Here is a 26,077-nt window from a genome sequence, read left to right as displayed (position 1 = left end):
CTGGGACACCTGGCATCAGCCACTATGGGCTAGATGGACCTTTGGTCTGACCCCGTCTGGCCGCTTTTATGTTTTTATGTTCCTGTGTGTGTCCTCTGCGAGTGACTGCACAGCCTCGGTCCTACGTCTCCCCAGTTGTGTGCTCGGGGACCGTGGCCCTGCCGCCTTGCAAACATCCACATTGTGCCCATGGGTACCTGGGGCCTCGCTGCCGGGCTCCCTGCCCGTGTCTCTGGGCATGTGGTGGGCTGGTTCCCCTGCTGTCTAACACGCCCGCCTGGCTGCTTTGCAGGAGGACTACAGCGCCGGGGTGAAGCACTACGACGAGGAGGAGTATGTGCCGGCCATCAAGCGCATGGAGCGAGCCCTGAAGGGCTACTACACGGCAGACGTGGAGTGCCGGGCCCTGTGCGAGGGGCCACAGCGGTTCGAGGAGTACGAGTACCTGGAGTACCAGGCTGGCCTCTACGAAGCAATTGCAGGTGAGGTCTCTAACTCCCCCACCCCCAGCGTTCCTCGGGGCACGTGACTTATGTGCGCCGTGGCTCTGGGGGGGTGTTAAGCTACAAACGTTAGCCCCTTTGCTGAACTGGGCAAAGCAGCTTCCCTTCAGGAGCGGTAACGAGCTGTGTTGAACTGTGAAGCCAGCAAGCTTCGAACCGCAGCACGCCGGGCTGGGACCCGGGCGTTGAAATCCCGAATCCGCGGTGATCTCATCAGCGGACTTGCAGGGAGGGACTGATGGGGCTTTTTCAGAGGTGCTGAGTCCCTGCAATTTTCATTGACCACAGCTGGTGTCGTGGGTGCGCTACCTTTCTGAAAATCAGGCCTCGCCCTGCCTCAGTTTCCCCCTCTTCCCAATGGGGACGTTGGCATTTACTTTATCAGTGCGCCATGTGGCAGGGCACTAGCGTTTTCATGAGGCTAAGAGGTCCCAGAGACGGTCGAGCACCGGGGACGTAAAATCCCGTGTAATTGGTTAACCGGTTAAACGTAACGTTTAACTGATTAAAGAGGGGATGCCCAGGCTGGGCCCACTGCGGACAGGGGCTGCTTCAGCCGGGCTGGAGCACCCCCCACACGCAGCAGGCAGGGAGCTGCTCCAGCCGCTACGGGTTCGCCCGTCGCATCCCTATCGAGGACACTGTGCAGAAGGGCACAGGACGGAAGGGACGTCTTGGCTCAGGGAGGCCAGGCCAGTCTGTCCCCTGCTGTTGGGGGCAGCCCTGTCACATGACCTCAGTCATACACGTGTCCAGCTCCACCGTGAAACCGCCTGGGCGAGGCCGATTGAAGGGCCGTTCCCGAACCGGTTCAGACAGGAGTCCAAGTTCATTCCTGAAAACCGTGACAAATCGGCATCCAGATGTCACCTCTGTGCCTGTGGCTGTCACAGGCTGAGCCCCGACGCTCCGACGTCTGGAAGGGCTGGATCTGGATGCTAGCTAGAGCTCAGGTCTCCATCACCAGGGCGCTTGCTGAGCTGAAAGGCCTGAGCTGGAGGGTGCACACAGGAGGCGGGATCTGGGAGCGGCACGGCTCCGGCGGCAGGTTAGCATGTTCACAACCCAGGGAGTGACAGCAGCTGGACTTTGCCTCAGTTTCCCCCACTTCATACATGGACTGGTCGTTCTTCTCGCTGGGGAGAGGGGCTTTGTGTAAAGATCCCTCAGCTGGGAAGAGCTACAGAAGGGCAAACGGTGGCAGCAGCTCGCCTGGGATCAGCCAGGGAGCCGTTGGCGGGGTCAAGCAGGGAGCACGGACCTCCTGGCTGCCAGTCCTGTACTGATACCCACACGGCCATCCTACCTTCTGCATACCTGCCCCCCACCCAGAGACGGGGAGGGTCCCCAGCTGGGTCGCAGGACAGGTGGGGACACTTAACAGGCTCAGCACACCTCAGACAGGTAGCTACGGAGGGATGGATGCTGCCAGATGGGATAATCAAGGTTGTATTCGGAACAGCTCATTGTCTGCAAAGGTGGGGTGCTGACCAGAAGGTAGGGTAGATGCTTTAATAACAGCCCAGTAACCAAGAATGACTAGAGATTCGAAATCTGTGCCAGGAATTGAAACGGCTGCTCTGTTGACCTTTGATTTGCCTGTGTGACCCTGAGCAAGGCCGGGTGAAGTGGAAACCCGGTCTCCATAAAGCAGATTGCCTCTAATTAGCCATCAGGGAAAGCATAAGGATATATTTGTGCCCCTTCGGCCTCAGCAGGGTTATATAGCTGCACTTGGCCCGGCAGGGTCTTCCGGGGACTGTTTTTCTGCTGTTGCTATGGAAGATGTTTCCATTCAAATGCAGATTAGTTGTTATTTGTGTTGAAACTCGTTTGCTGCCATGAAGTCAAGAGCCTAATTGAGACTGGAAACAACTAGCACATGAGGGCAGACTCTTGGATTATGTATTGATCGTTTTTGGAGGGAGGCAGCAGATTGGCCTTAATAGTTGGTCATGCGAGAAGAAAAGATTCTGTAAAAGATTCTGGATCTGTATGTGAGGGAGGTGATTCCCCTCTTCCCCCCCCCCCCCCAGCTCCATCCATCAATAGAATTACACTAATGTACATTCTAGGGAACCCATCCCAGCGCTTCCCCACCCGCCTAGGGAAATAGTTTTTTCCTAATCACCAACCGAGACCTCCCCCACTGCCACTTGAGACCATTGCTCCTCTTTCTGCCCCCACTGAGAACAGCCTCTCTCCAGCCTCTTTGGACCCCCCCCAGGGAGTTAAAGACTTAGGAGTGCAGTGCCAACGGGGGACTCTCAGCATTCGATTTCGTGGGTCCTTTCCTCAAATCGGTGTTTGAGCTATTTCGTAGTCCTTCTGTCTGTTAGGGTGCTGCCACGCTCCACCCCAGAGACGGCTGCATTTCAATGGTGGGTGGAGATTCCTGCATTCTAGACTAAAGTTCTGAAGGATGCTTTGAGAGCACCGAGAGGAAGCACGACATGTCCGTGATGATCAATAGTAGGGTTTGCTGCTAACCTTTAGATGCAGGATGCTACTGGTAGGTTGGGCAGGGTCAGGGAAGCTAAGGCCCAGAGGCCAGATGTAGCTTGCCTGGAGGCTCACCGCCCTCCGCCCTCACGTTGTGGAGCCTGCCTGGTACTCCAGCCCCACCACCATCCTCCCATGGGGCTGGAGCACGCAAAATCGACTAGCCTCCCCCCCCCCCCCCCCGGCTCTAGTGTTCAAGGGGAGCATGGGGAGGGTCTTTCTCCTTCTCTCACCCTACCAGTTCTTTGAATCCCCAGGGCAAAAGAGAGACTGTTCTGCGTTCCCGTGTGATTTCAGTGCAACGTCCCAACGCCGGCAGTTCTGGGGAGCAGACAGCATGTTTTATTGCAAACCCATGTTGGGCCCTTAAAGGTTTTAATTGCATACAGAGGCGCAGCAAGCAAAGTTGATTTGCAAGTACACCGCAGAAGGGGTCCCAGAGTGGAATCAGATGTCCGCTTTGGCTTATAGATGCTACAGCTGGCCCAGCACCCGTGCTGTGTGCTTTCACCTCTTAGAAATCTTCTTATGGCAGTTGCTTGCTATTCAGGTTAATTAACCTGAGAGATTTGTCATCTTGAAGAAGTGATGAACATTGGCGGTGCGCCAATAGCATCCCCCTGTTGTGCCTTTCGTGGTATTAGCAGTACGTATATCCCATCACAGGGTTTGGCTTGCATGGTTGCATTGAACTTCCCAGCGTTACTGGTTACTAATCCCAGTATTAATCCCAGAACGTCACTTGCTCTGTACGTGTCTCGTATTGTGCGTTATGCTGCCGCAGTAAAGAAAGGATCCAAGATTCAGTTCTTAGACTCTTTTGGAAAGCGCACTCCAACGAGAAAATATTCCTTTGTAGGGGATGAAAGTGAACACTGGAAGTCAGAGGCTATGCGTAAGTCAAGACTCTCTAATAGATCCTAGAGGGGTCGCCGTGTTAATCGGTAACTTTAAAAATGAGTAGTCCTGTGGCACCTTAGAGGCTAAAAAATATGTATCTAGTATTATGAGCTTTTGTGGGCAAAACCTACTTCTTCAGATGAGCTGGAAGCTGGATTGGAAATAACAGGAACCCAGAAATTATAACAGAAAAAGGAAAGGGAAAAGAAAGTATCTGTCAGTTGTAGGACTGGTGCTAATGAGGCTAATTGAGCGGGCTAATTTACTTCACTCTGACGTAAATGAGATGTTAAATGCACAGAAAGTTGGTTTTATAATGTGCTATCCAGTAAGTGTCTTTGTTCAAGCCCAGGGAAACAGTGTCAACTTTGTATATGAAGGTCAATTCTGTTCTCTTTGTAATTGGCTGGTGAGATTCCTTTGTAGAAGTTTGGCTACTTTTAAATCCATGAGTGAGTCACCAGACAGGTTAAAATGTTCCCCTCCAGGTTTCTGTGTGTTACCATTCCCAATGTTGTAGTTTATAGGGTTAGCGACACCATCCCAAGACCTAACCATGTCAGCCGCCACATCAGGGACTCATACATCCGCACATCCTCTCATGTTATCTCTGCCATCACGTGCCAGCCATGCCCCTCGGCCATGGATCTTGGCCAAACCAGACAGCCTCTGCGACAAAGGATAAATGGACACAAATCAGGAATGGCAACACATTCGGAATTGAACACACCACTGGAAAATATGCAGTCGGGAGCAGTTTAATGGGCTAGAGCAGTGTTTCTCAACCAGTGGGACGACTACCCTTAGGGGTACTCAGAGAAGTCTGGGGGGTACGTCAACACAACGGAAATGTGGAGAACACTGAATTTTTGTGTTACGTTTTACAGCGCTTTATTATTTTTGTACTTCTCACACCCCAAAATTTCATCACCCGCCCGGCTACAATTATGTTGTTTAAACAAATGGTAGAAAAAAAAATGTGCGTGTCTGAAAACTAGATACCGGGAGTACTTACAATTTTTTTTAAAGGGGTACTTTATAAAAAAAAAGATTGAGAAACTCTTGGGTAGATGCCTTCAAAAGTCTTTCACCTCTTGGATATCCCTCCCGATGTCCCTCGGTTTCGTTTTGCGCCTCGTAGGCAGACCGCTTTCGTTAATTCCCATGGCAACGCTCTCTCTTGAGGCCCGTGGCATGTGCGTTGAGGTGTCTTTGCCTTGGCTTTAGACCCAACCAGTAGCTTTTATAGTTTCTCCTCCCCACAGGTGCAAAACTAACTCCTTTGGAAATTAACATGGAGTAAAACATCAGACTATCCGCAACCAAGGTGTGTTTCAGAGTAGCTTCCTGCCGGATGCTGGGTACCTCAGTTTACTTATGAGTCCTGGTAAAAGCAATATGGCAGCAGGCCCAGATGTGGGCTGTGGTGAACGCGTTTCTGGACGTTGCGGAGGCTTTTCAGCAGCTTACTGCCTGGGGACCCTGTGTCTTTGATTCCTTGTGACCCGAACCCAATGTAGGAAAGTCAGTCTCCGTAAACCCAGCGGAGCTGGTCTCTCAAGAGCTGATCGTCAGCCTTCTGAGCACAGACGCTGCCATCTCTCTCTGCCTTGCAGATCACTACATGCAGATCCTGGTGTGTGCACATGAGTGCGTCCGAGAACTTGCCACTCGCCCCGGGCGTTTGTCACCCATCGAGAACTACCTTCCCCTCCACTATGACTACTTGCAGTTTGCCTATTACCGAGGTAAGGCGGGGCTCCCCCCCTCGAACAGCCCTCGTTTGGTCGTGTTACTCTGTGGGTCACTGGGGGGCGCCATTGCAACCTCACAGCACTGGCTAGCTTGAGAAAGGCGTCTCAGAGAGCTTGCCTTGCTTGGCCCAACCTAGAAGCTCCCAACCTCTTCATGCCTATGGACCCTTTTCAATCGATTAAAATTGTACACCCCAAATAATCTATCTGTGCCTGCCACCTGCGCATCTCTCAGCCTGCGCCGTGTCCCGAGCCACGTCCCTCAGCCCGCACGGGATGCAGCGCGGACCGAGAAACTTTCAGGCTGAGGCGCCGTGCTGGCAACCAGCACGTCCTTCAAACGACATTGCTTCCCGCTCTTCACAACAGGATTTTTTTCCCCAAAAAAAGTCGGCGTATGAAGGAGTAGAAGTGTTTTTATACACGTTACATTTATTTTCATTTCTATTTTCAACTTTCTGCGGACCCCCGACGGTACCGTTGCGGACCACCAAGGGTCTGCGGAGCAGCGGTTGGGAACTACTGTCCTAACCACAAGGGAGAGGTGATCGTCCTCTTTGAATACATCAGAGGGGTGAATGCCAGGGAGGGAGGCATGTTTCAGTGAGGCCCCAATGCAGACACAAGAATAAGTGAATATAAACTGGCCATCAACAAGTTGAGGCTCGAAATTAAGTGCAGGTTGCTAACCATCAGAGGAAGGAAGTTCTGGGGTGCCCTTCTAGGGTGACAAAGGAGTCCGGGGGCACTTTAGACTAATGTAACCCCCTTTTTCCTCCCCGGGTTACTCGGGAGCAGGTCATACTCACAGGTGTGCCTGGGCGCCTGATGATCTTGACATAAAAGGAGATCCTGAGTACCCCAGTGGTGATGTTGTTTGGTTGGGGAAAACCTATCCACCCCCTTGCTGCAGTCCCTTGCTCATAAAGAATATACAATGGCAGTGCCTCCGCCTGGCTGGCCCTGCACACACTTACTGGTGAGCCTTGGGAACCTCCAGGAATACACTTATTCCAGGAATACACTTATTCCCGCAATAAACTGGATCTAACTCCAGAACAACAATTACAAATCATCAATAACATACATCTAATAGATTGCATTAGAATGAACAACCTTTACTTAACTTCAAGAAACAGGATTTAACAAATTAACCGTGAATAACATCAATTAACAAAGTACACAGAAATAAAAGGAACTTATCTAGCTGGCATTTGCACTGCCAATATTGATCCCACCCCAGAGTGTGCTCACCCCTGGACTCAGAATCCCAGACTCTTGCTTGCCTGGGCGCGCTTGAACAACCACAGCTGTAAGGGAGGTTCTCTGTAGGTCGTGTGTATGTGGGTCCAAGCCATGCAGCAGCTCTGGTTCACTGGGTTGGCCTCTCTGCCTCTCTTTGAACCCAGAGTTAGTCCGTATCTCTGAGGTCTGTCCCAGGCAGCATTTCTCCAAAGATGCCCAGTTACTCACAGTCTCCTTCTGTGTGCTGGATGCAGAGTAGCGTCTAGCCACAAGTCCAGCCAAAAGGCCTCCCCTCTAGAGCAATCGGAAGCAGCCAGCTAGATCCCAGTTCCAAAGGCTCCTGTCCCAGTCTGTAACTGCAGCATAACAGCTCCCGAACTGGATCAAACTCCTCCACAGCAGCCTGGCTCCCTTTCTGCTCCAAAATCAGAGGGAAGAGTCCACAGGCTGCTGAGTCTTCCTCCACACACCTGGAGAGACTCAGATCTCCCCACCAAAAGTCACTTCCTTCCTGTTTTCCTCCAGGGCTCGTGGGAACTGTAGTCTGTGGGGCTAGATTGCAGCACACAGGGTCTTCCCAGAGAAGAAGCAGAGGCACCTTTAGTAAGGGGGCTACACTCACACATATATTAGGTTATTACAGCATCAGCTTTCGTGAGCTTCAACTCGCTTCCTCAGATGCAGAAGAGAAAAAGAAAAAAAGCCGGGGTGGGGGAAGGATGCAGCGAGGGGAGTGTGACCTCAGAGCTAATTAAATCACAGTGGATGTGGCTCGTCTCCAGCAGTGGTGCAAAGTAGGGATGTGATAGTGTAAATGGTTACCCGTCACCCTCCCCCACTCCCCGTGCTGCTGCCTCTGTATCGCAGACAGCGCAGCGGGAGGGTTGGGGGGAAGATGTCTTAAAATCCGGCTTCCCGCATGCACCGGCTCCCAGGGAGCCGCCTTCCATCCCGTGGGTAAACATGGAACCACTGGCATTTCCAGCGCTTACGCCTTTCCCTGAGTGCAGGCATTTTAACATCCCTCGGGAGACAGGGAGAGGACCTCCATGGGAAATGACCTATTGTAATGGGAGAACCACTCCGGGTGCTTTTTTGAGACTTTGCTTCAGGGACGCAAACTAAATTCCAGCTCAGCAGTTTCTCACTGCAGTCTGTCGACAGTAAAACTACACGTGAGATAAGACAATGGCCTGTTTATAGCTCTGTCTATATATATTTCTATAGATAAAAAGCACCAGTAATTATAGTCCTAGAGGGGAATATCCTAAGGGAGTGAGAGAGGGAAAATAAGCAAATATCTGAGTCTTATTTTTGAACTTTCTGTGGACTCCCTGCAGTACCGTTGTGGACCACCAGAGGTCCGTGAACCACTGTGTGGGAGCCACTCGCCTACTAAAAACTTGGGAGGTTGCTTATTTCTCTCATTTACTGAATTCCTCCCCCTTATTTTCTCTCGGGGATTGTGGTCTGCTGCTGATTCTGCGCTTCTGTCCTAGCTCTGTCTCTGATTTGCTGGTTGGCCTGGGGGGGGGGGGGGGGAGGTGCACTCCCGTGCCTCAGTTTCCCTCTATGTAAGATAGCGACAATGAGGCGGAGCTGCTGCAGTGGAGCTGTTTCACCAATGGCTCTCGCGCGCCGGGGGGCCATCGGGTGAAAGTCGGAGTGAAAAGTTTCATTATTCCGTCTCCGTCTGGCTCCTTTCTTGCCTCTGCTCCTAGTGACCTGTGAGACCCCTGAGTCTGCACATCAGTTGTGCGACGTAACCTCCATGCCACCCCCAACCTCTGCTCCCTTGCAGTTGGCGAGTATGTGAAAGCCCTGGAGTGTGCCAAGTCCTACCTCCTGTTCCACCCGGACGACGAAGCTGTCCTGGAGAACGTGGATTATTACACGAGCCTGTTGGAAGAGACCGTGAACCCAGAAAACGTCAAGCCCAGAAAGGTGAGAATTTACGTACTGAAATCCCCCTGCACAGCCCGGCGACTGACCCCTGGCACGTTGGCGGCAAGGACTGAGCCGTCTCCGAGTGTTGAGGGACGGTTAAAGGGTGAAGGGCCGGGTGGTTCTCTGCGTCACGTCGGTGTTAAACTGGATTAATGCCAATGGCTGGTGCGACTGTTCTTGGCCAAATGGCAACCAAGCAGGGAGGACGCGATGCCCACGTGTGGGTGTGGGCCAGGAGGGAGGGGGATTCTGTAGGGCAGGGGAGGCGGGACAAGGGTGTTTGAGTTTGAGGGAGTTCCTTGATTGCACTTTTATTCAAAAAGTGACCTCGTGCTTACCAAGGTCGGAGCATTGTAGCCGTATCCGTACGAGGGGGCTTACAACGGTTGGAGCATTGTAGCCGTAGCCGTACGAGGGGGCTTACAACGGTCGGAGCATTGTAGCCGTAGCCGTACGAGGGGGCTTACAACGGTCGGAGCATTGTAGCCGTAGCCGTACGAGGGGGCTTACAACGGTCGGAGCATTGTAGCCGTAGCCGTACGAGGGGGCTTACAACGGTCGGAGCATTGTAGCCGTATCCGTACGAGGGGCTTACCAAGGTCGGAGCATTGTAGCCGTATCCGTACGAGGGGGCTTACAACGGTTGGAGCATTGTAGCCGTAGCCGTACGAGGGGGCTTACAACGGTCGGAGCATTGTAGCCGTAGCCGTACGAGGGGGCTTACAACGGTCGGAGCATTGTAGCCGTAGCCGTACGAGGGGCTTACCAAGGTCGGAGCATTGTAGCCGTATCCGTACGAGGGGGCTTACAACGGTTGGAGCATTGTAGCCGTAGCCGTACGAGGGGGCTTACAACGGTCGGAGCATTGTAGCCGTAGCCGTACGAGGGGGCTTACAACGGTCGGAGCATTGTAGCCGTAGCCGTACGAGGGGGCTTACAACGGTCGGAGCATTGTAGCCGTAGCCGTACGAGGGGGCTTACAACGGTCGGAGCATTGTAGCCGTATCCGTACGAGGGGCTTACCGAGGTCGGAGCATTGTAGCCGTAGCCGTACGAGGGGGCTTACAACGGTCGGAGCATTGTAGCCGTATCCGTACGAGGGGCTTACCGAGGTCGGAGCATTGTAGCCGTAGCCGTACGAGGGGGCTTACAACGGTCGGAGCATTGTAGCCGTAGCCGTACGAGGGGCTTACAACGGTCGGAGCATTGTAGCCGTAGCCGTACGAGGGGGCTTACAACGGTCGGAGCATTGTAGCCGTAGCCGTACGAGGGGGCTTACAACGGTCGGAGCATTGTAGCCGTAGCCGTACGAGGGGCTTACAATGGTCGGAGCATTGTAGCCGTAGCCGTACGAGGGGGCTTACAACGGTCGGAGCATTGTAGCCGTAGCCGTACGAGGGGGCTTACAACGGTCGGAGCATTGTAGCCGTAGCCGTATGAGGGGCTTACAACGGTCAGAGCATTGTAGCCGTAGCCGTAGCCGTACGAGGGGCTTACAAAGGCTGGAGACCACGGGTTCAGGGGAACGTGCGTGGGATTAGATGTGATTTCCAAAAGAGAAGGCCCACGAGGAGAACCCCAGACGGGGAGGGCCGTTAGTGGACTGGGAAGGTTTTCCGCAAGCGATGCGGCAGACACCAGTCGCGGTGCTGGGGTCCTTTGACGCTAGCCCGGGGAAGGGAGGGACCGGCTTCGTCGGTAGGAGCGCGGGAGCTAACCTTGGGTCAGGAGCTGCGTGTGAATTCGCTACCTATCTGCCCCCCGTTTCCACAGCGCCTCAGTCTGTCAGGGATTCCTCCTGCCCACGCGGACAGAGGGGAAGCAGAGGCCTTGAGGCCCGGTCGACCCGAACACTTAGTTTGGCCTGGCTACATTGCTGAGGGGTATGAAAAATTCACACCCCCGAGAGACATCGCTACACCCCCAAGGCACCGCGCCATCGGACGGGGATGGGGAAACTTTCCCGCGTGGTGGCTAGCGACTGCGCTGCCGTGGCGCAGCTGTGACCAGCCTAACTCTGCCTCCTCCCTTCTCTCGCCTCCTGCAGGACGCTGCCAGGTTTGTGAGGCGGTACAAGCTGGAGTCCGACCTCCTGCAGATGGGAGCAACTGGTCTGGGGTTCGTATACACCGAGCCGGTAAGGTGGCACTCCTTCTAACCACCGTGGCAGGTTTCTTCCAAACGTGGCCGCTCAGTTCCGCTTTGGCTTTCCGGCCCCACGAGCCAGGCCACGTGAGGGAGGCGAGGGGGGAGGCGTGTCTCAGAGCGGTTTGTGAACAGCCAGTTAAGTATTTATTGGTGTTATCGGTGCCTAAAAGAGCCAGACGCCCCATCACCTGAGCAGCTGGCTTTCTCACGTTATGTAATATAGCCCCCTTTTCAAACTAGTCGCAGACCTTTCTGTGGCAAGCAACATCGTTTTGGCTGAGTGCTTCACAGACATTAAGGAATGAAACCGCCCTGCAGTCTTGTCTAGTAGGGAAGTGGAGTTAGGCATGTTTTACTGTGGGGGAAACTGAGGCAGCACAGAGCGGCTAAGTAAGTTGCCCAGGGGCGCACAGGAAGGCTGTGGCAGAGATGAGAACATCTCCCCCGCGCCGTGCACGCGCATTAATCACTGCACCAGCCTTCTTAAGCAGCTGAAGTAACGGATTTGCAGATTAGCAAACATCCCGCATGGCAACAGGACTGGGGAGCCCCATCCCCAGGAGATCTAGCCAGGTGGGGCTGCAATGGGGCCGGTGAGCCCCAGCCTGGGCCAGAAGCAGCTGGCGAGCCCGGGCCTTGAGGAGCTCAGATCGGGCAGGGCATAAGTGGGGCTGGAGCGGAGGCAGCCGCAGGGAGACACAGCGGGCTAGGAGGCTGGTGGCAGGGGACCTCCCTGGTCCAGCAAATCCCCTGATTCAGGACCGGTTGGGTTCCGAGGGAGCCGGAGCAGGGAGGTACGAAGATCTGATCCCTCTCTCGGATGTAGACACGCTAGCGGCTCGACTCCTTCCACCCCCAGGCCCCGCCCACACCTGCCCCGGGAGACCCGCCGGTTCCCTCTCGGCCCGTCTCTAGGGTGTCGTGAGGAGACTTGTGGGGCTGCTGTGCTCGCCCTTCCTGTAGGGATCTTCGGGCGTAGCTGGGCGCACAGAGGCACGTGTGTGTGAAAGCGAGGGAGCCCTGCGTGCACAGACGTGTGTGTGTGTGTGTGTGTGTGTGTGTGTGTGTGTGTGTGTGTGTGTGTGTGTGTGAAAACAAGGGAGCCTTGGGTGCACAGACACGTGTGTGTGTGTGTGTGTGTGTGTGTGTGTGTGTGTGTGTGTGTGTGTGTGAAAACAAGGGAGCCTTGGGTGCACAGACACGTGTGTGTGTGTGTATGTGTGAGCAAGAGAGCCCTGGGTGCACAGACGTGTGTGTGTGTGTGTGTGTGTGTGTGTGTGTGTGTGTGTGTGAAAGCGAGGGAGCCCTGAGTGTACTGACATGCGTGCGTGTGTGTGTGTGTGAGAGAGAGAGAGAGAGAGAGAGAGAGAGAGAGAAAGAGAGAGAGAGGGAGTCCTGGGTGCACGGACGTGTGTGCGTGTGCGTGAAAGCGAGGGAGCAATCCCTGGGAGATGCCCTCCCAGTTCTCATCTGCCCAGGAGCCGGTTTTCCTCCCTTCCCCGGGAGCGTTTCAGACCCAACCGCGTCGTTTTGACTCCCGATCGGTTTTCTCTCGGATGGTTCTGTGTAAAGAGCCCCGCCCCCTGTCGTTGCAGAGTTACTGGAGCAGCTCCGGCGCCCGGCAGGACGAGCACAGGTCAGTCGCCCATCCAAGGCCCAGCCGCCTTTTCTGGGGGTCCCGCGGGGGCTGCCAGTGGGCGCCGCGGGGACAGCAAGCGCAGCCTGTCATGAACGCCAGCTGTCCCTGCAAGCACAGGAGTTCTGGGCACGAGGGGTCCCTTCCCATCCAGCTATGGGCGTCCCTGGAGTGCCCGTCGGGGGTGGACGCGAGTGCCTCGCCCATAGCATTGAACTAAACCTCCCCGCGCCTAATCTAGTAGGGGAGCGGGACTAGCCATGCTGTGCTGATTTGGGAAACCGAGGCAGGCCACGTGACTTGTCCTAGGCTACCCAACCAGCCCAGCTCTCCTGAGCCCTCGAGCTGCATGCCCAGGGCACAGGGTACTGAGCAGCTGGCACCTTGTCCACAGGAGAGCACCTCCCCTCCGGGCACCATGTGGGGCTGTGGGCGTCGTGTTCTTTCGGAGGGGAGAGCGACCCTACGGCAGTCCCCACAGCCCTCCTGTGGCATGGGGGAGGGGAGTCTGGCTTGGGAGACCTGATGAGCTCAGAGCAGGGATAGGCAATAATTTTAGCCTGAGCAATCCCGGAAGGGGCGGGGCCTCGGGGAAAAGGGGCGGAGCCAGGACACTTCCCCGGTTGACCGGCCTGGGGGTAGGAGGAGCACATGAAGTCTTTGCCCGTCCCCCCCAGGGAATCGCCAGCTTTGGCGGAAAAACTTGCCAGTCTAGACACAGCCTTTAAAGTGTTTACCCCAAGGGTTGGGGGTTACAAAAAAAAGACAGCTCCGAGGGAGTGTGACCCCAGGGGCTGTCCCATGGTTCATTAGCAGCTGGGCTGTAACGGGACCATTATTGCACGCGCCTGCCATGCTGGTCTCATCCTCAAGTGCTAGCTTCAGGCAGCACCGGTTCACGGGGAGCCCCAGACCTTTCCCAGGCCTTCAGAGCCAACAGGACAAAATCCTGCAACCAGACTGCAGACCCCGAGGCCCGCCTTTTCCGAAGCCACGTGTGGTTTTAGGCCCTGGGCCCCTAACCCAAGTGCAGAGCCACCCCCGCCCTGAAGAAAATCAGGCCTCGTCTGAAGGTGTCTAAGAGCGAGCGCCCCAAATCCCTGTTCCACTTGGAACAGCAGGGCCTTCGGGATCTGAAACCCACTGAACGTTCATGGGTTTTCCACTTGTCTCCTGCTCCTCAGAGTCCCCTCCGGCGTGAACAGTGAGCTGGCGGATGGACCCGCGCCGTCTGTGGGAAAGAAACCTGGGTCCAAGGTGGATCGCGAGCTGCAGGAAGGTAAATCTGTTCTCTGAGCCACGAAGACTTGTGCCGTGGTACCTGCCAATAGAGGGAGGAAAGCCACGGAGTCGCGGCCGGGGGGCAGCCGTGGTTCCGTTTGGCAGCGTCGCGTGGAGTTGTAGCAAAGCGAGGGGTCTGCCCGATGCCCTGAAGTGAGGGCCGAATTCTGCAAGTTGCTGAGCTGAGACTTTGGAGTCAGGAGACCGGACTGGGTGGACAAGTTGGCTGCTCTGATACGACGTTTCCCATGTTCTGTTTTACACTGCTCCTGAGCGCCTTCGCGCGTGGTAGCGCCTGTCACCTTCCAGACATGGTTCTGCCATTAATCCTCCCATGATACCCCTGGAGAGGGAGTATTTTCCCTGTCACCCAAAGTTGCACACTGAGGCCATGTCTCCACTTGCTGGAGGATCAACACTCTGGCGATCAATCCTCTGGGGCTTGATTTAACAGGTCTAGAAAAGACCTGCTAAATCAAATGCTGAGGAAGCACCCATGGCAGCTGGCAAGGAATAGTTGATGGGAATGTTACTCCCATCGACCTCCCACGGTGGGGCCGCCCCAGAAAATCGGAGCAAAGTACGTTGACTTCAGCTACACAATTCACGTCTCTGGAGTTGCGAGTCTTGCATCGATTTTCTCCGCCAGTGTCGACCTGGCCTGAGTGACAGTGGAAGCACTAGACTGTGAATTCCTATCCCCCACACCCTTGCTAGCAGCCCTACGGCTATCCTCCGCCCCTGCTAAGGCTGCATACTTATTCTCCTTGCTCACAATTTCGTGTCAAGTTACTTCCTTCTAGCCTGGTAGGCACATTGTCTGCAGGGGTGTCCCAACCAGAGAGAATAGCCACAAATGAGTAGACCACAGATGAGCTTTTTCCCTAGGATGATTTTGAAATCCGGCACACTCTTGCCAAATTGCAAAGCCTTCGCTACAAAGCAACCTGACAGGACCCAACCGTCTCCTGTCTCCAGCTCGCTTGGGTGGGGGAGAAAATCATGTAAATAGGAGGACGTTTGCTCTGGTCTTGGGGCGGGGCCGGGTTCTGCCCAGGGGGCCGTCATTGTGACACGGTCTTGCTGGGTAACGCTGGCCACTGTTCCCTTTTGGAAATCAGGGTCCGTAGTTGCAGCCAAAAATGATGGAGAGAATTAATACCACTGTGTGCTTAAAAACGAGGGGAAAGTCGCATTTGCACATGCACAGCTCCTTGGTCAGATAGTGGGTATGTGCCCAGGTTCTGCCCCCCCGGATTAAACGGTTAGCCGGCCCCAACCCAGGAAAGGCTCCGCCCCCCTGGATTAAACGGTTAGCCGGCCCCAACCCAGGAAAGGCTCCGCCCCCCTGGATTAAACAGCTAGCCGGCCCCAACCCAAAAAAGGCTCCACCCCCCATATTAAACAGTTAGTCGGCCCCTGACTCAAAAAAGGCTCCACCCCCTGGATTAAATGCTTAGCCGGGCCCCGACCCAAAAAAGGCTCCACCCCCTGGATTAAAATGTTATCTGACTCCAATCCAGAAAAAGCTCCACCCCCCCGGATTAAACTGTTATCTGGCCCCAATCCAGAAAAGGCTCCAGCCCCCGGATTAAATGGTTATCTGGCCCCAATCCAGAAAAGGCTCCGCCCCTGGATTAAATGGTTAGCCAGCTAGCCGTGAACACCCCTAATGAGAGAGGGGATGTTAACCGGTAACTGGATAGCCCAGGACCCCGGAGCAGCCCCCGCCCACAGCCCGCCGTGGGGCCGGAAGCAGCCGCTGCCCGTTTAGTCAGTTAACTGGTGACATTGAATGGTCCTTCATTCCATAGGAGTTCAGCTCCCTAATGGGAAACAGCCTTTCCTGCTCCGGGCCGTCGGGCCGACTGGGCTCCATGGGACTGGGGTGGGAAGCTCCCCACTAATCCGCGGCTCCCAGACGCAGCCCTGGCCCCTCCCGCTGGGTTGTTTGTGGGGTGGAACCCACCGACCTGAGGCCTCGGGCAGCTGTTTGGTGGCTTCCACGGGCCGGCCTGGGGGAGAGTCCAGTCCCTGGGACTCCAGCAGCAGAGGGGAGGAGGGTGACAGGGACGGGACGCGTTGAGCATCCTCTGCTGGTCCTGCCTAGACCCTAGAGTCAGGGCTCCTGGGTTCCATCCCAGCTCTGTGGCTGGCTTGCCCTGGGACCCGTTAACTCCTTTGTCCCTGCGTTTGCCCTTCCTCTAAGCCACGGGGGTGCTGCTGCCCGGTCAGCGCGGTGCCCGCGAGGCCTGATGGAGGTCTGGAAAGGGTTTGGAGACCTCCACGTGAATCGTGCAAGGCCAGGGCAAACCCGTGGGCTCTGTAAAGACGATCTATCCAAGGGGCAAAGCACCGTTGAGCTCACCCGCACCGGGCACGCTGGGATCCGGCACGGAGCAGCCGCCAGGTGGATCAGGCAGAAGGAAAATCAAGTCTCCTGCGTGCACCGTGACTCGCTGGCGCAGCAGCCCCTCCCTCTCAGCTCGCTGGGTATTTGTGGTTCGCATTGGAACCGCTCCCTCCTGGTTGGCTGACGTTCCAGTGGGGAGCTAGTGAGCCAATCCAGAAAGAAGCAGCAACAAAAACTGTCTTAGATGGACCCGCAGGCACAAGAGACGAACCTGATCCAGAAAGTTCGGAGCCAACTTGGCGAGTTCCCTGAGCGTGTGCGGTTTGGGTCCCGGGCTCTCTTTCTGATGCAGCGCATCAAAATCTCATCTAGCAACAAAACAGACTGCGAGGGATGCTCCCGGTCCAAGAAACCCTAAATCTTCTTTGCAGATCATTCCTGGGCTGGGATCTCGACTCCTTAGTGTATGTCCTTCGTTGGCCCACGGCCCTTCCAAAGCAGCAACGTGCTGCTGTAGACCAAAAAAAAGATGGAATAGAAATGTTCCGTCGTGCCACATTTCCAGATTGATGCCGGGCAGCTGCAAACTGCTTTTTCTTGCAGCTTTCCAACAGCAGATGCATGTCTCCCGGCGCCGGAGCATTTCCCCGTCCTCCCCGAGAAACATCTGGTGCAGGGTTTAGTTTTCAAAACACACAGCCGTGTTTTCATGGGCTTTGCTTTCCTGTTTGGGGGCGGGCGACTCGTCCCGTGTCCGGGAGCAGGGGGGAGATTACTTGAGCAGCAAGCCACGGGTATGCCAAAGAGTGGATCGTTTCCCCGCTCCCTGCAAAGTCTGGATCTAATTCACCAGCTGGCGAGTATTTCTTTATCTTGCCCTAGCACCTAGGAGTTAGGCACTGCACGGACCCAGAACACAAAGCGGATTGGCTCCAATCCGCAATGTGAAATGCGGCCCCACGGCAGACGTGTATCGCATGGTGACTGCAGGATCTCCGTATTTTCAGGACAATACGCTGCCTGGTATATTTCAAGAGAGCCTCAACGCCAACCCCAGACTGACCCTTTGTGAGCAGCTAGGAATTGGTTATGCAAAACTCTTCCCTTAAAGGGGTCTTGGCTGGAACTCCTAGGGAATCCCACACAACGCCCTGTGTCTCCTCCCAGTCAGTAAAATAACGGCAGTGTCTCTTCCGCTGACCTGGGCTGCTTTCCTGTAGCCAAAGGAGGTCGTGGCACAGCGGCATCGTGGCAGGTGGCAGCAGGGTTGTGTGTGAATTCCGTGCCAGGACATGAGGATAACATTTCGCTGGCCCAAAATAACTTTCAGGAACTTTTAGTGTCCCAGCCAGCTTGCAGGCCTGGAAAATGGAGTCTGCCCCAGAGCATGATGGGAGAGAGGGTGCAGGCTGGACTCTTAGCCTTGGTCTACACTAGGGCTGTGTCTAGACTGCTTTTGCGGAAAAACTTGCCAGCTGTCTACACTGGCCGCTTGAATTTGCGCAAGAACACTGACGATCTCATGTAAGATTGTCAGTGTTCTTGCGCAAATACTGTGCTGCTCCGGTTGGGGAAAAAGCCCTCTTGCGCAAATATAGGCCAGTGTAGACAGCTAAAAAGTGTTTTGCACAAAAAAGCCCCGATGGCGAAAACGGCGATCGGGGCTTTCTTGCGCAAAACCGCGTCTAGATTGGCACAGACGCTTTTCCGCAAAAAAGTGCTTTTGTGCAAAAGCGTCCGTGCCAATCTAGACGCTCTTTTCCGCAAATGCTTTTAATGGAAAAACTTTTCCGTTAAAAGCATTTGCGGAAAATTATGCCAGTCTAGACGTAGCCTAGGGCTTTATTTTGAAATAATACCCTAAGGTCAAATTCATATGCGGAGCGTCCACACGACCAAGCCCATTGTTTCAAAAGAACGGGCTACGGAATTCGAAATCGGGACGACTGCTTTCCATTGGGAGTCACGCCACTTCTGAAGTAGCTATTTCGAAATAGCGGCAGTGTGGACGTCCGGTGCCGCTGTTTCGAAATCATTACTCCCCAGAGTCATTCGAAGTAGTTTCCCTCCCCCCCCCAGCGCTTCCGGGGGCTCTGAGTCTGAGGTGGCGCATCCACATTCACAGAGCCTGCCTCGGACTCGTTCCGAGGCGTCCCTATAGTGAGCTACACTAGCTCGATTTCGTTAAATCGGGAGTTGTCGCCTTTCGTAATTTCGAAATAGTTTCCTGGTGTGGACGTGGCCTTGCTAAGGGACTCCCAGAAGGGCAAACAGGGCAGCTGCCTGTGCGGCCGACATGGCTCCTCCGCTGTGACAGTTTGAGGTGCGTTGGGCCTGGTGGCCAGGCTGCTCCCGGCAGTTTGGCCTGACCGCCGGTGGAAGGGCGGCCAGGCCAAATGGGCTGCTCGGGGCCTACGGGGAGGGGCTGGGACGCTGGCATTTGGCTGCAGGCGGCTGATTCCAGCAGCTGCCTGTCTGCCTCCAGCCCGTCCCTGGGCTTTCAGGAGTGAGTCCTGAAGTAACGGCCCTCAGGACTCTGGGGAGCCCCTGGGGGCCCCGTGTGGCAAGCTGGCCCCTGTCGTGCGAGGCGCTGCCGCCCCGGCACCGCGCAGCTTAGAGCGCAGAAAGCGAGAGTCACGGATACAGCAGACTGGAGGGGGGACGTGGCAGGAGAGGGATGACCGTGACCAACACGACGCCATTTCCCCATCTGCCCTGTTGCCCAGGAGCCCGACGGGGGTGGGAGGGGGGAGATTGGGCAAGAGAAATTTGGTCTGCTCCCCACCGCCAGAGGAAGACTCCAGCAAAGGTGCCGACGGCCATTCCAGGGCCGGGGCCTCGAGCCAAACCCCAAAAGGCTGGTACAAAACGGCTGCCGTGGAAACGAATCGGGGTCGATTCTCTGGGCTGGGCCGGAGACGACGGTTCCGGTTCGCCGGTGTTTCCGGGGCCCCGTCGTGTCTCCGCGCAGCCCTGACGAGGCCGGTCTGCGTGGTGCCAAAGCGCCAGCTGAGACAGTGGGACTCTCCGGCCAGGGCCGACTTATCCATTAGGCACAGGGCCTAGGGCCTACGCTACTTTTAGGGGCTCACAACAACGTTTTAATTTCTTTTAAAATCAGAAGAAAAAAATGAACTTTTAGGTTCGAAGAAAATATTTTCGTGTGTTTCTCACATCAGAAAAAAACGAAACTTTCAGGGCGACGAAAATCTGTTACATTTTGCCTAAAACAGAAAAAAACCAAAATGTTGAAGGAGTTAAAGTTAGATCAAAAATAATTTTTAATATATTTTTTATGGAGGAAGGGCCCACGAAGGCAAAAGTGCCTAGGGCCCACGAAAGTCATCACGCGGCCCTGTCTCCGGCCCGCTCGCAGGCCATGGCTTTCGCCTCCGCGGCTTTGCCCTGGACCCGAGGCCAGCTCCTGCCAACGCAGCCGGGACTCTGCCCCTCTGGAAAGCCAGCGGGCTGAGCTGGCCGGCCCTGTGCCGCGGGGCGGCCGACCCGCCCGCCTGGAGGTGTGCTCAGGTGTGTCCGTCTGTCCGCTAGGGGGTTCCCTGCTCTACAGTGAAGTGGAGCTGGTCCACAACTCGGAGCAGCTGAACGGGACGCAGCGCGTGCTGCTGGACAACGTCCTGTCGGAGGAGGAGTGCCGGGAGCTACACCAAGTGGCCCAGGTGAGGAGCAGAGACCCCAGGGTGGGAGGAGGGCCGCTGGGCAGGGCAGAGGGGCGGTGCTGGGGAGCCGGGCGGGGAGCATGTCTTTGGTCTGGGCTAACGGCACAAGGGCTCCGGCCAACACGAAGAACTTGTCTCCCAGCGCCACCCTCCCCCACTCGCGTAACTGGGCACGAGCTGAGCCGATGAAAGGGTCCCTTTGCTGGACGTAGCGCTCACCCCCAAAGGGAGCCAGCTCCCCCCTCCTTCGTTCCCCCCCTCATGGCGCAGCTTGTCCACGTTCCGCGTTTCACTCCGCTGGGGCCGGCAGTCGCAGCCGGCCGGTTTCACTCGCTGGCTCGGGTTGGTTTTGTCTCCACGAGGCCTTGGGCTTTGAGTCTGACAAGACTGCAGGGGGCAGAGTCTTGAGTCCCGCGGCCGATACGGTCATTTTAGAAAACCGGACGGCACCTAAGGGAAGTTCAGGGGTTGCCAGAATGGTGTTCTGTATTTCTTCTTTCCCCACAGTAAGCGGTGTTCTCTCGCAGAAACGCATCGGCTGTGTCTAGACTGGCAAGTTTTTCCGCAAAAGCAGCTGCTTCTACACTGGCCGCTTGAATTTCCGCAAGAACACTGACGATCTCATGGAAGAAATCAGTGCTTCTTGCGGAAATACGATGCTGCTCCCGTTCGGGCGTCCTTTTGCACAAAGCTTTTGCGCAAAAGGGCCAGTGTAGACAGCTCAGATTTGTTTTGCGCAAAGAAGACCTGATTGTGAAAATGGCCATCACAAACTAGACCGTCCGTGCCAAACGCTCTTTTCCGCAAATACTTTTAACAAAAAGTTTTCCGTTAAAAGCATTTGCGGCAAATCATGGCAGTCTAGATGTAGCCCTAGCGTTTACAGAGTGCGTTCACCCCCTCGCTCTCCAAGGATAGTGCAGAAGAGCGAAGGACCATTATCCCTATTTTAGCGAGGGGGAAACTGAGGCATGGTAGTGGTGGGAAACTGAGGCACGGTGGCAGAATAGCTTGCCGGAAAGCAGGAACCCATCTGATCTGAAAAGAGAGCCCAGCACTCCTGACTCTCTTGTTCTCATAGGCCTGGTCTACACTGGACCAGGCAGCTTAAGGTGCTTCATCCAGCTCCTCAAAATGTGCAGCTAGATTCAGCTTCCCTTAAGCTAGACACTAGACCCGCTAAATGGAACGCTAGAAGATTGCCGTCCGGAGGGTCGATCCCCCCTGTAGTGTAGACGCGCCCACAGAGCCGCGATGGCTCAATTGTCCTCTCGACCAGAAGCAGCGTTGCAATCGGCCCCTGGCCTCTGGGGCTGTGGGTGGCTCCCGGAGCCGGCTGGACCCCTCTGAGTGCCTCAGTAGTTCTTCTGGGGGAGGGTTCGGTCTTCCAGTGGGGCCTGCAGGAGGAAGCTGATTCGGGGGCCGTGCCCGCCCTCTGACCTCTGCTGCTGTCCTTTCCGCCAGGGGATCATGCTGGCCGGAGATGGCTACCGTGGGAAAACCTCCCCTCACACCCCCAACGAGAAGTTTGAAGGCGCCACCGTCCTCAAAGCTCTGCAGGTGCGGTTGGCCCCTCCCCCCAGCCCCGGGGCGCGGGGATGCGCGGCCGGGCGCCCGCCGGGCTCACTCTGGCCTGTGCTTGCCCCGCAGTTCGGCTCCGAGGGGCGCATCCCGCTGCAGAGCGCCCGCCTGTTCTACGACGCCAGCGAGAAGGCCCGCCGGATCGTGCAGTCCTACTTCCGGCTCAACTCCACCCTCTACTTCTCCTACACCCACATGGTGTGCCGCACCGCCCTGCCCGGTGAGGGGGCCGCCCGGAGCCGGCGGGCGGGAGGGGCGGGGGCTGTCCTACGTGCCACTCGCCTGTGCCGCCTCCGGCATCCCGCCCCCGTGTCCGTGCTGGAGAAAGCCCCCGCAGGGCACGAGTTGGTTTGTTCTTTTGTTCTTCCTCTCCTGCCTCTCCTCCTTCCTCTCTCTGTGCCCCCTTTGTTCTCCTTCCCCCCGACTGGCCCGGCGTATCCCCCCTGGCTGTGGGGGGTGCAATGCATGAGTTGGTTCCTTGTCACAGGCTCAGGCGAGGGCCCCCCAAGTTCAAACGCCCTGCAGGGAGCTCCTGAGAGCCTGTCGGCCCCTCTCACCCCTCCCTCTCCCCCGCCTGGCGCTGCCTAGGCCAGCAGGAGAAAAGGAACGACCTGAGTCACCCCATCCACGCGGACAACTGCCTGCTGGATCCCGAGGCCAGCGAGTGCTGGAAGGAGGCCCCAGCCTACACCTTCCGGGACTACAGGTAGGCCCGCGGGCTGCGTCGTGGGCCAGATGCAGGTCTCCGGCCAGGGGATGCGGGTAGCGCGGGTTCCTCCCTGGGTGCCCGGTGGAGGGGGCAGGAGCCTGCTTTGGTGAGATGAGGATGCTCTGGGGCCGGTAAATCCCAGCCCACGAGGGGGAGATGGGCAGCACGTCCACGCCGGGCAGTGGCGCTGGGACAGTGTTTGGAGTGGGGGTGCCGAGTTGTCCCCCCAGCTAGAGCAGAGGCCGGTAGCTAGGTGGGACCCAGGGCTGGTGGCGGAGCCCCTGGGTGTGGGGCCAGCAGCCGAAGAGGATCTGGGGCTGACAGCGGAGCCCCCGGCAGCAGAGAGCCAGCGGTCAGGACCCTGGAAGGTAGGGGATGGCACCCGGAACTCGGGGCGCAATACTGGGGCACGTTGCACCTGCTGTGCACCCCCACATCCCACGCCCCAGCGACTGGGCTTGGAAACAACCCAGGGACAGGCTCCTACCCCCACCCCTGCATCTCCATCCGCCACACGCCTGCCCCTGCCGGCACCAACAGAACAGGGGTGGCTCTGGGCCAAGCTGCCCGTTGCCGCCGGAGGGAGCTTTCCCCGGACGTGCCGGGCCGGCGGGCTGGGCCCCGGGAGAGGGGTTAGCGTTCTTCCGGCCCGGGGGCCGGCGGGGAGGTCAGCTGGGGGGGTCGGCCAGCCCGGCTCATGCATCCTCGGCCTCCTTCCCCCAGCGCCCTTCTGTACCTGAACGCCGACTTCGAAGGGGGGGAGTTCATGTTCACGGAGATGGACGCCAAGACTGTGACCGTAAGTCAAGCGCCTCGGCCGGGATCGCGGGGCAGGCTGAGGAGATCCGTGCTGTTTGCTCCCTAGTCCGGAGCTTCAGGGGGAGCGCTAGGGGAGAGGCGGCCCGGGGCGGCCGGAATCAGAAGCCGGCCCCACGTACCTTGTCTCGCTAGAGCTCCGCACAGTGATCCGCCCACCAGGCATGGGGCGTGGGTGCGGCTCCTCGCTGCCGGGCTCCCTGCGAGCTTGGATCAGGACCTCAGAGCCCTCTGTCCTAGGGAAGCCGAGCAACGCCGCAGAGAGAGCGGCTCCGGGGGCGGGTTTCCCAACGGCCAGCGTTTCGTGGAGGAGGAGTTGGACCGTGGTCTGGTGATCGCGCTTTGCGCTGAAACTATGCAGCCGTGCGAGCAGTCCGATGCGCTCGAGAAACATTCATGCAGCCCCATGCCTGTGTGGGGGGGGGGGGGGGTGCTCCGGTGTTGATTTCCCCATTTTACAGATGGAGAAATCGTAAGAACATGAGAACAGCCAGACTGGGTCAGGCTAAAGGTTCATCCAGCCCAGTGTCCTGTCTGCCCACAGTGGCCAATGCCAGATGCCCCAGAGGGAGGGAACAGAACCCGTAACCTTCACATGATCCCTCTCCTGTCATCTATTTCCAGCCAGAGTCTAGGGACACTATTCCTGCCCATCCTGGCTCATAACATTTGATGGACCTAACCTCCATGAGTCTATCTAGCTCTTTTCTGAACCCTGTTAAAGTTCTAGTGTCCACAACATCCTCTGGCAAGGAGTTCCACAGGTTGACTGTGTACTGAGTGAAGAAAAACTTCCTTGTGTTTGTTTTAAACCTGCTGCCTGTTCGTTTCAATTGATGAACCCTAGTTCTTGTATTGTGGGAATAAGTCAATAACTTTTCCTTATTCACTTTTTCCACACAAGTCATGATTTTATAGACCTCTAGCATATCTCCCCCCCCCTTAGTCTCCTCTTTTCTAAGGTGAACGTCCCAGTCTTTTTAATCTCTCTTCCTGTGGCACAGAGGGAACCTAAGGCCCAGGGGCCAGATGTGCCCCTCCCCCCCGCCTGAATCTGGCCCCCGAGGCTATGGGCTCCCCCTAGCACTGGGGATCCTGCCCTGGTGCTCCAGACCCCCTGGAATAAATTGCCCAGGGAGGTTGTGGAATCTCCATCGCTGGAGATATTTAAGAGCAGGGTAGATAAATGTCTATCAGGGATGGTCTAGACAATATTTGGTCCTGCCATGGGGGCAGGGGCCTGGACTCGATGACTCTCGAGGTCCCTTCCAGTCCTAGTGTTCTATGATCTATGATCACCTCCTGTGGGGACGTGGCACATAAAATCCACTAGCCTGGACCCCCCCAAGGCTCTGAAGGGAGGGGAATGTGGGGCGTTCCTTTCTGCTTCTCGGCTAGCGGCCACGTCACAGAGGGGTTGTGGGGTTGGGTTTTCTGGCTTCTCACTTGTGTGCAGCCCCTGGCGGATTTTGCGGTGGGTCAGCGCCCCCGGCCCAAACACGGTTCCTCACCCCTAGTGTGGAGGGGACCTGCCCCTAAGGCAGCAGCCACATCGAGCCGTGTCCCAGGGGCCCTCCTGGCGGCAGTGGGCCAGCAGCGCAGGGATTGGTTGTTCCCTTGCCGCCAGAGCTGAGCGGCCAGCAGGGGGCAGTGTGGGGCAGATGCTAATGAAACCGACCGGCGGCCGTGGCAAAACGCGCAGCGCGGTCCGTGGCAGCAGGATCGGGCCCCCGGGCGTGGAAAGGTTAACACCCGCTGGGATCCGTCAAAGGGCTTTTCGGATCGCGTCCGCTCGGCTCTCATCCCAGAGGGCCCTGCCAGCAACCAGTCATCCCTCGGTCCGGTCCGGAGACTCGAATCTGTCCTGGGGGCCATCTGAAAAGCTGCATTTCCCGCCCGAATGCTGCAGCGCACGGCTACCCGGAGCGGGACGTCTTCGGTGCGGCTCACGGCCGCGGTGGCCAAGGAGGACTGGCTGGGTTTTGCTGCCACCCAGTTAAGCTCACCGGCCATTTCTGTGCCTCTGTCATGGGACAGACGTGTGGAAGCAAATCCCAAAGCCGTGTGGTGCCCTGCTGCTGGCGTCCAGCCGCTCAGCATCCCCTCGAGGGGGTTCTGGACTCTCTGAGCGACGAGCGACCGCTTAGACCTGAGACGCAACGTCCATCGAAAAAGGAAACAGGCTCTCTGTGGAGCCGACTTCACGCGATCGCCCAGCTGACGGGGCTTCTGCGCCCCCTAGTGGCCAAATGACCATTTCACCTCGTGGCGTGAGAATCCTGGGAAAGTAGGGTCACCAGCTGCAGGCCATGGGCCGAGGCAGGGCCAAGAGGACACAGACCATCCCTGGCAGGTCTTTGTCCAGCCTGGTATTAAAAGCCTCCAGGGACGGGGGTTCTGCACCCTCCCGAAGCCTGTTCCAGAGCTTAGCTACCCTGAGAGTCATCGGATCACAGAACCGTAGAACTGGAAGGGACCTCATGAGGACATCAAGTCCAGTCCCCTGCCCTCCCGGCAGGACCAAGCACCATCTAGACCATCCCTGACAGGTGACTGTCCCACCTGCGCTTACATCTCTCCAGTGATGGTATCGTCTGCAAACTCACTAAACACACTCTCTACGCCTGTGGTCCCCAACACGGTGCCCGCGGGGGCATTTGTATGCGCCCGCCAAGTGCTCGGGGCTGGCCTGGACCCGGGCATATGGCGCACGGTGAGCGCCGGTCCCGGGAGCGGCGCGGATTGGCTGCCCGCGCTCTGGGCGTGGGGCGCTTGCAGGGGGCGCCGGCCCCGGGCGCGCGGCACTTGGGGGGGGAAGAGCGCTGGCCCCGGGCGCGCGGCAGGGGGCGCGCCGGCCCTGGCGCCAGTGGGGACCACTGCTCTACGCCATCCTGTAAATCGTCGACGAAGATGAAGTTAGCAAGTTCTTCCTAATAACTAACCTACAGCTCCCTTGCTTCACGTTAAGCCCATGGCTTCGGATCCGATCTCCAGTGGACACAGATACCAGTTAGCCACTGTCCTC

At 56.8% G+C, this 26,077-nt stretch overlaps 1 protein-coding gene across 1 annotated transcript in view; it reads left to right on the top strand.

The window, feature by feature from the left end:
- The window catches only part of P3H2 (prolyl 3-hydroxylase 2), a 115,920-nt gene that overhangs the window by 86,842 nt on the left and 3,001 nt on the right, over positions 1 to 26,077 (top strand). The window contains exons 3-13 of the mRNA XM_075938264.1: positions 293 to 482; positions 5,522 to 5,653; positions 8,706 to 8,848; positions 10,899 to 10,988; positions 12,595 to 12,635; positions 13,820 to 13,914; positions 19,819 to 19,946; positions 21,411 to 21,506; positions 21,597 to 21,747; positions 22,116 to 22,233; positions 22,960 to 23,035. Of these exons, the coding sequence (XP_075794379.1) occupies positions 293 to 482; positions 5,522 to 5,653; positions 8,706 to 8,848; positions 10,899 to 10,988; positions 12,595 to 12,635; positions 13,820 to 13,914; positions 19,819 to 19,946; positions 21,411 to 21,506; positions 21,597 to 21,747; positions 22,116 to 22,233; positions 22,960 to 23,035 (1,260 nt within the window). The remainder of the gene's footprint in view (positions 1 to 292; positions 483 to 5,521; positions 5,654 to 8,705; positions 8,849 to 10,898; positions 10,989 to 12,594; positions 12,636 to 13,819; positions 13,915 to 19,818; positions 19,947 to 21,410; positions 21,507 to 21,596; positions 21,748 to 22,115; positions 22,234 to 22,959; positions 23,036 to 26,077) is intronic.

Source organism: Pelodiscus sinensis, chromosome 10, assembly GCF_049634645.1.
Source record: "Pelodiscus sinensis isolate JC-2024 chromosome 10, ASM4963464v1, whole genome shotgun sequence".
Lineage (NCBI taxonomy): Eukaryota > Metazoa > Chordata > Testudines > Trionychidae > Pelodiscus > Pelodiscus sinensis.
The sequence above is the reverse complement of the archived record's forward strand: the minus strand, read 5'-3'. Positions and strand labels throughout refer to the sequence as shown.